Genomic DNA, 11,495 nt, shown 5'->3' on the forward strand with positions numbered 1-11,495 from the left:
GGCGCCTCCCGCACGCTTCTTCCCCTTCGGCTTAGCGCGCGGGGCCGCAGGTCCCCGCGGGCCGCCCTGAATTATTCATCGGCAAGAAGATATTAGATGTACCCGCTCCGCGCGGGCCGTCGTGCAATGCTATCCGAGCTCCGCGCGCGCCCTGCGCCCCTCCTCCTCCTCCTCACGTCCGTCCTCTCTGAAACCTTGGCAGCGAAGGGGGATCACATTTCCTTTGTCATCGGGCCATTTCGCCCTCGCCTTGGTCCCCCCTCCGATCCCGAGCCTCGGGGATGGAGGCTCCTCTCGGGCGCGCTGGAATTAGTGGAACCGGCAACAGCCCCGCGCGGCGAGCTCGGGAGCCGCGTGGCCAACGCCGCCGGCTCGCGCCCGCGTCATCTTCTTTCTGAAACGAGTCGCCGATCGGGACGCGGGTGGCCCTGGCCGCGCTGCGCCTACCGGGCTTTGCTCTCGCCGTGCCCTGGCCTCCTGGGGCTTAGCACAGCTCCCCCAATTCGGGTTGCGTGCGCGCGCGCGCGCCCCCTCTTTCTCTGCTTTGCCGCCTCTTCCTCCTCCTCCTCCTCCTCCTACTCTTCTCTTCAGTACGCCGGTTATTGGGACTGATCGGAATTCGGAATCCTTTTAATCTCCAAAGGAGCAAACTCACTTCCGCCCGAGTGCTGGGAGGGGGCTGGGGGAGGGGAAGCAGGGGAGGGGGCTCCAGGCAAACAGGAAACATTAGCCCTCTCAGCACGGCCCGCTTTTGTGTGCTCCCTCCCTCCTCCCTCCAACCTCCTCCCTCCTCCCGGCCGCTGGGGAGATGAACGCCCCCGGGCTTCAGTGTGACGACCTTTGAAACCTTCTGAGCGAGGAGCAGAGAACGACTCTTCTGTTTATTTAAAAAAGAAAAGAAAAGATTTCATTCTGAATCCCTGGCTCAACCAAGACTGATATCCACTGCCCACGAGATCCTCGGTTTTTTACTCACCTTTTCTTTTTTTCTGTTTACGTTTTTTAAAGGACTCGGCATATCTGTGATCACCAAAACATCACACGGTTGTGTGCAGTTGGATGCGTGGAATTAAGCGAATCTGAATTCTGATCGGCAGAGGGGCCAGAGTTCCCTTTTGAGTTTTAATGGGGCTGAGGGGAGGCAGGGGGCAGCTGTTCTCGAGAGGCGACCTGGTGATGGCCCCGCGGCCATCTGGGTGGTGCCCGAGGCCGCCTGAGCGGTTCTGGGAGCGGAACTTGCATGGCCCCAGAAAGAGACTCACTTGGAAGGGCAGGGAGGGCCACTTACCAGCATTTAGGTAGTATCTGGCCAGGAGGCCAACGGGTAAAAATTGTCCTCGTCCTAACACTATCTCGCTGTTAGTGATATCCTATTTAACCTGGTACCGGCAACAACCTGATGACTCCCAAAAACATCGTGTTGGGGTTGGGAGAAAGAAGCCAAACACAAAAGAGTTCATACTGTGTGATTCCATTTCCAGGAAATTCTAGAACAGACAGAACTAAGCCATGGGGAGAGGAAGAGTACCCTTGAGGACGAGGAGGTATTGACTGGAAAAGGCATGAAGGAACCTTCTGGGGTAGTGAAATAAAAATATAATGCCGTGCATGTACATTCGTCAAAACGTATAAATGTCATTTAAGATATGCAAGATTTCACTGTTTAAATTATACTTCAATAAGAAATTTAAAAAAAAACAAACTCGGTGTCCAACCTGCATAACTATGCCTGGATAATAGAGGTGGAAAAATTTAAAAATACACTACGTGGACCTCCCCAGCTCCTCTGGTTTTGCTCTTTGGAATCCATGGGAAGATCATCCTGGAAAGATGAACTCAGCTGGACACATGTGCTAAAGGCCCTAGGAAGCTGCAGAAGCACATACTGTGTGAAGCCATGGGGGCGGGGGGGGGGGGTGCGGGGCAGGGTGCTGTCTCTGAAATGGGACCATTTCCCAGGCTGAGGAAGAGCCTGGCAGCCCCACCAGGAATGTTTAAGCCCTCAATTGCCCCCAGAGTTCCCTCCTCAGCATCTGGAGCAAACCGAAGATCAGTGAACATTTACTGAAATGTATGAGTAGTGGAAAAATTATTAATCAAATAAGACCAAAACAGAGCCCCTCCTTTGCCAAACGAAGACGCAAACCTTGTGTAATTTAAAAACTAAAGACGAAGCTTCTCATGCCGCCATCTATTGCCTAAACTATGTATTCCTTCCATAACTTGAGACCTGTGTGGAAACATGGAATGCTCACATGAATCAATTCACTCCTGTAATTTTTTACCATCATTTTCTACCATACTAGCCTTGCCACAGAGATGTTTTATGTAATTTTGTTTTGTTTCATTTCTTTTCCTTTCTTTGATTGTTTTTCCTTCTCTTTTAAAAAACAAAAACAAGAGGAAAACAGATGGGGGAAGAGAATTGCCAGAAGGAAGATGGCCCCAGAGGGTCAGGAGAGGGGTGGCCCAGACCTGCTGTCTCCTTCTTGGTTTGGCCCCACCCACCACCAAAAAAAAAAAGAAAAAAAGAAAGAAAAGAAAGATGATAAGGGAAAAACCTCAATTGTCCTCCTGGTCCTAAGACTCAACATGTATTTTGAAAACGAATAGCAGAGGTGGTATGTCAGCTGAGCCATCACGGAGGAGCAGGAAGGCTGTAAGTCCAGAAAGAGGAATCAAACTTGACAGCGGTTTGTGGGTTTGTTTCCTGGGGACCATTGCTCAGAGAAAAAAAAAAGAAGAGAGAGAGAGAAGTGAGGGTGAGGTTTGATTTCTCTTCACAAAGTAGATTTTCTTCTTTCCTTTCTTCAATTGACAGCATCATTGCCAGGAAGCAGGCTTGTAGTGTAAATTGTTAAATTAGCACATTCCTAATTTTGGTTAAGACAATGTTTTAAAACCAGTAGGAAAGAGGGAAATCTTTAAATCAACCAATTTAACCCACTTGTATAAGAAATGCAGCTTATAGTTATAATGATTTTTTTTAATATGGTATAATGATAGATAAGTTAATATTTGAACCTAATAAGGCTTTATACAGTTTATCCATGAGGAGCCAGAGCTACACATCCAGATGAGGAGCAAAGACACTGTCTGCTGCTATAAACTACATTGTATTACATTTTTCATTGCCATCCTGGCTAATAAACACCCTTTGTTAGCAAAAGAGGAGCATGCAGCCTTCTATTTTTTCCTCTTCTCGTTTACATTTGAAAGGCAGTCTATATGCCTTCAAGAATCCTGAAAATAAATGATCTCGTATTTTAATAAGTAACCACTCTTTAAAAGAAACTAAAAATACAAAAAGTTAGCAAGGTGTGGTGACAAGCGCCTGTAATCCCAACTACTCTGGAGGCTGAGGCAGGAGAATTGCTTGAACCCGGGAGATGGAGGTTGCAGTGAGCCAAGCCAAGATCGCATCACTTCACCCCAACCTGGGTGACAGAGCAAGACTTCGTCTCCAAAAAAAAAAAGGAAACTAACCCTAAAATAAGCAATAAATTTTCATTCTTTCTTGAATTTGTCTGTAGCCATGTTTTGTTTTCAAAGGTGACACTAGTTTCTGCCACTCTCTCAGACCTTGGGTTGGGGGTTAGGCCACATTTCCATCTGAGCGACTTTGCGTCTGCTTTCTTCATCTGATCCTTTAATTAAATATTTGATGCACCCACTTGTTTTGATGTCAAAATTGCACGTTTCGCCACCATCCTCAGGGTGCATTCAGATAATTTTTAAGTCCGTAAATCACCAGAGTATTTTTTTAAACATTAAACAAACATTACATCATAACTGCTGTTTAGAACCATGGCAGCAGCGAGGGGATGGGGTGGGGGGCCAGCCTAACCTACGGCATCCTTGCCTGCATCCTGTCAGTTACAGGGGATGGAGTTCTTACACACTGGCCAACTCTTCACTCCAGCCTGACTCTGCCCTTGGAATCATTAACAGAGTGTATCAGCTGCTTTCAGCAGCCCTGAGTTGAGGATACCAACCTGTCAGATGATATCATGAAAGCTCTAGTCATCTAGAACTTTATAAACTAGAATAGAGAGACTTGAATTGCCCACATAAAAGGTAAAAGTAAATATCTAGCTTTGGTGGTTAACTACAGAACTCAGCTAAGCTAACACTTCAGCTCCACTATTTTTTATTTTTTCCTTTTTTTTCTTTTTTTTTTTGAGATGGAGTGTTACTCTGTCGCCCAGGCTGGAGTGCAGTGGCACCGTCTCGCTCACTGCAACCACCTTCTCTAGGGTTCAAGCGATTCTCCTGTCTCAGCCTCCCAAGTAGGTGGGACTACAGGCGCTCACCACCACGCCCAACTAATTTTTGTATTTTTAGTAGAGACAGGGTTTCACCATATTTGCCAGGCTGGTCTCGCACTCCTGATCTTGTGATCCACCTGCCTTGGCCTCCCAAAGTGCTGGGATTATAGGTGTGAGCCGCCATGCCCAGCCTTTTCTTTTTTTTAAAGACAAAGTCTTAGTATGTTACCCAGGCTGGTCTCAAACTCTTGGCATCAAGCAATCCTCCTACCTCAGCCACCCAAAGTGCTGGGACTACAGACTTGAGAGATCCACCACGCTTAACTGGAGCTTTAGACAAGTTACTTAATCCTTCTGTGCCTCAAATTTTTCATCCATATAATGGGAATGAAACAAGTACCTGACCTATCAGGGTTAAATGAGTTACTAAATGCACAGTGCTTACTATAGTATCAAGCATGTGTAAGTGCTCAAGAAATGTTCACTGTTTTTTAATCATTGGTTTTCAGCAGAGTGGTTTGCAAACTGCCTGCCAACTCTTATGTTTGTCATTGTGTAATCACTACCCTCCCCTGGACCTCAGCATCTCATACAACAAACCATAATAAAATATTTCTCCATAATAGAAAGCTCACACCTGTAATTCCAGCACTTTGGGAGGCTGAGACAGGTGGATCACAAGGTCAGGAGATTGAGACCATCCTGGCTTACACAGTGAAACTCCATCTCTACTAAAAATACAAAAAATTAGTTGGGTGTCGTGGCACACACCTGTAGTCCCAGCTACTCAGGATGCTGAGGCAGGAGAATCACTCGAACCTGGGAGGCGGAGGTTGCAGTGAGCGGAGATCACGCCACTGCACTCCAGCCTGGGTGACAGAGCGAGATTCTGTCTCAAAAAACAAAGAAAGAGGCTGGGTACGGTGGCTCAAGCCTGTAATCCCAGCACTTTGGGAGGCCGAGGCGGGTGGATCACGAGGTCAAGAGATCGAGACCATCCCGGTCAACACGGTGAAACCCGTCTCTACTAAAAATACAAAAAATTAGCTGGGCACGGTGGCGCGTGCCTGTAATCCCAGCTACTCAGGAGGCTGAGGCAGGAGAATTGCCTGAACCCAGGAGGCGGAGGTTGTGGTGAGCCGAGATCGCACCGTTGCACTCCAGCCTGGGTAACAAGAGTGAAACTCTGTCTCAAAAAAAAAAAAAAAAAACAAAGAAAGTTGCAGGGTTGCAGTCTTGCTTCCTGTCACTCCCAGCTCAAGACCCCAGAGTGGCTGCCTGCTGCCCACCATTTTATAGCAAAACTGTCATTTTGGATTTTTGAAAATGAAATTTGTGTCTTTCATAATAAGGATAAAAACAATAAAAGTTTTGTTTTTAAAATATATGCGGTGCATGGTGGCTCATGCCTGTGATTCCGGCACTTTGGGAGGCTGAGGTAGGCAGATTGCTTGAGCCCAGGAGTTCAAGATCAGCCTGAGCTCTACAAAAAATACAGAAAATTAGTTGGGCCAGGCGCGGTGGCTCACCTAGGCAGGTGGATCACCTGAGGTCAGGAGTTCAAGACCAGTCTGGCCAACATAGTAAAACCCCATCTCTACCAAAAGTAGAAAAATTAGCCAAGTGTGGTGGCGCATGCTTGTAATCCCATCTACTCAGGAGGGTGAGGCAGAAGAATCACTTGAATCGAGAGTCGAAGGTTGCAGTGAGCCGAGATCACGCCACTGCACCCAAGCCTGAGTTACAGGGTGAGACTTTGTCTCAAATAATGAAATACAGCAGAAAAATCAAAAGATACGTAAATCAATACATGCTGCCTGATTGTGTAGCTGGAAATTTGTATGCCATTTATTCATCCTCGTTCGGCCTAATCCTGTCCTTCACTTATTCCTTGAATTCACCTGCTGTAGAATTCAAAGATTCCCTCTTACCTAGAAAACTGCTTAACCTGACAACCGAGGACCTCAACGCTCTCTTATATCTCCCTTCCCTGTCCAGTATTACTTCCTTCTTTTTGATTTTTTTTTTTTTTTTTTTTTTTTTGAGTCAGAGTCTTGCTCTGTCACCAGACTGGAGTGCAGTGGCACAATCTCGGCTCACTACAACCTCCGCCTCCCAGGTTTGAGTGATTCTCCTGCCTCAGCCCCGCTGAGTAGCAGAGATTACAGGCCAGGCCGAAGCTGTTTTTAAAAAAGAGCTGTGACCAGCAGGGCGCCTATGGCTTACACCTGTAATCCCTGCACTTTGGGAGGCCGAGGCAGGTGGATCACAAGGTCAGGGGTTTGAGACCAGCCTGGCCAACATGGTGAAACCCCGTCTCTACTACAAATACAAAAATTAGCCAGGTGTGGTGGACGCCTCAGTAGTCCCAGCTACTCCGGAGGCTGAGGCAGAAAAATCCCTTGAATGCAGGAGGCGGAGGTTGCAGTGAGCCAAGATCACAACACTGCACTACAGCCTGGGCAACAAGAACACAAAACTTGGTCTAAAAAACATACAGGCTGGGCGCGGTGGCTCATGCCTGTAATCCCAGCACTTTGGGAGGCCAAGGCGGGTGGATCACAAGGTCAAGAGATCGAGACCATCCTGGTCAACATGGTGAAACCCCGTCTCTACTAAAAATACAAAAAATTAGCTGGGCATGGTGGCGCATGCCTGTAATCCCAGCTACTCAGGAGGCTGAGGCAGGAGAATTGCTTGAACCCAGGAGGCGGAGGTTGCGGTGAGCCGAGATCGCGCCATTGCACTCCAGCCTGGGTAACAAGAGCGAGACTCCGTCTCAAAAAAAAAAAAAAAAAAAAACATACATACATACATACATACATAAAACAGCTTCATTGGCCAGGCACAGTGGCTCATATCTGTAATCCCAGTACTTTGGGAGGCAAAGGAAGGAGGATTGCTTGTGTTCAGGAGTTTGAAACCAGCTTGCACAAAAAAAAAGTCTTGGTGGAGACTTTCTTTTTTCTTTTTCTGAAACAGGGTCTTGCTCTGTCATCTGGACTGGAGTGCAGTGACATGATCTCAGCTCACTGCAACCTCTGCCTCCCAGGCTCAAGAGATTCTCATGCCTCAGCCTCCCAAGTAGCTACGATTAAAGGCATGTGCCACCGTGCCCAGGTAATTTTTGTATTTTTAGTAAAGATGGGTTTGCCATGTTGGCTATGCTGGTCTTGAACTACTGGCCTCAAGTGATTCATTCACCTTCGCCTCCCAAAGTGCTGGGATTTCAGGCATGAGCCACTGAACCCAACCTATTTATTTTTTCTTTTTTTGTGGTTACTGCTAATCACCTTTTTTTTTTTTTTTTTGAGATAGAGTCTCCCTCTGTCACGCAGGCTGGAGTGCAGTGGCATGATCTCGGCTCACTGCAACCTCCACCTCCCAGATTCAAGTGATTCTCCTGCCTCAGCCTCCTGAGTAGCTGGGACTACAGGCGCCTGCCACTACGCCCAGCTAATTTTTGTATTTTTAGCCATATTGTCCAGACTGGTCTCAAACTCCTGACCTGGTGATCTGCCCACCTCAGCCTCCCAAAGTGCTGGGATTACAGGCATGAGCCACCGCGCCCGGCTATTTTTTTTAATTTTTATTTTTTGAGATGGATTTTCACTCTTGTTGCCCAGGCTGGAGTGCAATGGTGCAGTCTCGGCTCACCGCAACCTCCCCCTCCTGGGTTCAAGAGATTCTCCTGCCTCAGCCTCCCAAGTAGCTGGGATTACAGACATGTGCCACCATACCCAGCTACTTTTGTATTTTTAGGAGAGATAGGGTTTTCTCTATGTTGGTCAAACTGGTCTTGAACTCCCGACCTCAGGTGATCTGCCTGCCTCAGCCTCCCAAAGTGCTGGGATTACAGGCATGAGCCACTGCACCAGGCCAACTGGCCTTATTTTTAAATTAATTTTTTTTCAAGCTTTACTGAGGTGTAATTAATAAGGTGTATATGAGGGCACACTGTCTCATGCCTGCAATCTCAACAATTTGGAAGGCCAAGGCAGGAGGATTTCTTGAGGCCAGGAGTTTGAGACCAGCTTGGGCAACATGGCAAGCCTCCATCCCTAAAAAAAATATATATATATATTAGCTAGGTGTGGTGGCACATGCCAATAGTACTAGCTATTCAGGAGGCTGAGGCAGGAGGATCACTTGAGCCTGGAAGGTTGAGGCTGCAGTGAGCTGTGATTGTGCCACTGCACTCCAGCCTGGGCAACAGAGCAGGATACTGTGTCAAAGGGAAAAACAATAATCAGCCAAGCACAGTGGCTCACACCTGTAATCCCAGCATTTTGGGAGGCCGAGGCAGGCAGATCACCTGAGGTCAAGAGTTTCAGACAAGCCTGGACAACATGGTGAAACCTGTCTCTACTAAAAATACAAAAGTTAGGCCAGCGCAGTGGCAGGCACCTGTAATCCCAGCTACATGGGAGGCTGAGGCAAGAGAATCGCTTGAACACGGGAGGCGGAGGTTGCAGTGAGCTGAGATCACACCACTGCACTCTAGCCTGGGCAACAGAGCAAGACTCTGTCTCCGGAAAAAAAAAAAAAAAAAGGTCAGGAGCAGTGCCTCATGTCTTTAATCCCAGCACTTTGGGAGGATGAGGCAGGTGGATCACGAGGTCAGCAGTTCAAGACCAGCCTGGCCAAGATGGTGAAACCCCATCTCTACTAAAATTACAAAAATTAGCTGGGCGTGGTGGTGGGCGACTGTAATCCCAGCTACTCGGGAGGCTGAGGCAGGGAATTGCTTGAACCTGGGAAGTGGAGGTTGCAGTGAGCTGAGATGGCGCCACTGCTCTCTAGCCTGAGCAACAGAGCAAGACTCTGTCTCAAAGAAACAAACAAACAAAAGATTAGCCAGGCATTGTGGTGCATGCCTGTAGTCCCAGCTACTCTGGTGGCAAGGCAGGAGAATCGCTTGAACCCAGGAGGCGGAGGTTGCGGTGAGCTGAGATCAAGCCACTGCACTCCAGCCTGGGTGACAGAGCGAGACTCCATTCCCCGGTCCCCCCTACCCTTGTCCCCTGGGCCCTGCCAAAAGAAAGTCATGTTGTGAATACAGACAGTTTTGTTTTTCTTCTTAGAGACAGGGTCTCCCAGGCTGAGCACGGCAGTGGTTTGTGCCTGTAATCCTAGCACTTTGGGAGGCTGAGGTGGGCAGATCACCTGAGGTCAGGAGTTCAAGACCAGCCTGGCCAATGTGGTGAAACCCTATCTCTACTAAAAATACAACAATTAGCCGGGTGTGGTGCTGCATGCTTGTAGTCCCAGCTACTCCGGAGGCTGAGACAGAATTGCTTGAGGAGGGAGGCAGAGGCTGCAGTGAGCTAAGATGGTGTCACTATACTCCAGCCTTGGTGACAGAGCAAGACTCTGTCTCAAAAAAAGAAAAAAAAAAGAAAAAAAAGATAGGGTCTCCCTCTGTTGCCCAAGCTGGAGTATAGTGACACAATCATAGCTCACTGCAGCCTCTACCTCCCGGGCGTAGCTGGGAGTACAGGTGTATGCCACCATGCCTGGCTAACAACACGTTGTTTTATTTTTGGATATATCTATACGTTGTAAGATAATTACCACATCGACTGGTCACAGTGGCTCATGCCTGTAATCCTAGCACTTTGGGAAGATGAGGTGGGCAGATTGCTTCAGCCTGAGAGTTTAAGACCAGCCTTGGCAACATGGTAAAATCCTGTTTCTACAAAAATTAGCCAGTGTGGTGGCACGCACCTGTAGTCCCAACTACTTGGGAGACTGAGGCAGAAGGATTGATGGAGCCTGGGAGGTTGAGGCTGCAGTGAGCAGGGTTTGCACCACTGCACTTCAATCTGTGTGACAAAGCAAGACCCTGTCTCAGAAAAAAAGGAGAGCTCAGGTGATGCACCCACCTCAGCCTCCCGAAGTGTGGAGATTACAGGCGTGAACCACTGCACCTGGCCCCTTTGCTCATTTTTTGATTGGGTTATTTGTTTTCTTGCTGTTGAACTACTTGAGTTTTTAAATATATCTTAGATATTAACTCTTATCAGATGTATGGTTTGTAAATATTTTCTCCCATTCTGTAGGTTCTCTTCAACTCTGTTTTTGGTTTCCTTTGCTATGCAGAAGCTTTTTAGTTTGATGCAATTTCATTTGTCTGTTTTTGCTTTTGATGTCTGTTGTTTTGGGGTCATATCCAAAAAAATCACTGTCCAAACCAATGTCAAGAAGCTTTTTCTCTGCTTTTTGTTAATAGTTTTGCAGTTTTTGGTTTTATGTTTTTGTTTTTTTTTTTTTGAGATGGAGTTTCGCTCTTGTTGCCCAGGCTGGAGTGCAATGGCTCGATCTCGGCTCATTGCAACCTCCGCCTCCTGGGTTCAAGCGATTCTCCTGCCTCAGCCTCCCGAGTAGCTGGGATTACAGGTGCGTGCCACCATGCCTGGCTAATTTTTTTTTTTTTTTTTTGTATTTTTAGTAGAGACGGGGTTTCACCATGTTGACCAGGATGGTCTCGATCTCTTGACCTCATGATCCACCCGCCTCGGCCTCCCAAAGTGTTGGGATTACAGATGTGAGCCACTGCGCCCAGTTGGTTTTATGTTTTAAGTCTTTAATCCATTTTGAGTTTTTTTTTTTTTTTTTTTTTTTTGAGATGGAGTCTCACTCTGTCACCCAGGCTGGAGTGCAGTGGCACAATCTCGGCTCACTGCAACCTCTATCTCCTGGGTTCAAGTGGTTCTCCTGCCTCAGCCTCCCGAGTAACTGGGACTACAGGCATGTGCTACCATGCTTGGCTAATTTTTTTTTCTTTTTTTTTCTTTTTGGAGACGGAGTTTCGCTCTTGTTATCCAGGCTGGAGTGCAATGCCGCGATCTCGGCTCACCGCAACCTCCGCCTCCTGGGTTCAGGCAATTCTCCTGGGTTCAGGCAATTCTCCTGCCTCAGCCTCCTGAGTAGCTGGGATTACAGGCACACACCACCATGCCCAGCTAATTTTTTGTATTTTTAGTAGAGACGGGGTTTCACCATGTTGACCAGGATGGTCTCGATCTCTTGACCTTGTGATCCACCCGCCTCGGCCTCCCAAAGTGCTGGGATTACAGGCGTGAGCCACTGCGCCTGGCCTTTTTTTCTTTTTTTTTTAGACAGAGTCTCACTCGATGTCACCAGGCGTCAGGCTGGAGTGCAGTGGCGCGAACTTGGCTCACTGCAACCTCCGCCTCCCGGGTTCAAGCAATTCTCCTGCCTCAA

General features: G+C 47.7%; 1 protein-coding gene across 1 annotated transcript; it reads left to right on the forward strand.

Annotated features, from left to right (window-relative positions):
• Window positions 1-96: 96 nt before the first annotated feature.
• LOC110567293 (uncharacterized) lies at window positions 97-612 on the forward strand. Its single transcript, XM_021666441.2, has one exon. It carries the CDS (start codon window positions 97-99, stop codon window positions 610-612), a length of 516 nt encoding a protein of 171 aa, XP_021522116.2.
• The last annotated feature ends 10,883 nt before the right edge of the window (window positions 613-11,495 follow it).

The sequence above is a fragment of the Aotus nancymaae genome, unplaced genomic scaffold (genome assembly GCF_030222135.1).
Source record: "Aotus nancymaae isolate 86718 unplaced genomic scaffold, 86718_ANA_hifiasm-v0.15.2.pri h1tg000019l, whole genome shotgun sequence".
Taxonomy (NCBI): Eukaryota; Metazoa; Chordata; class Mammalia; order Primates; family Aotidae; genus Aotus; species Aotus nancymaae.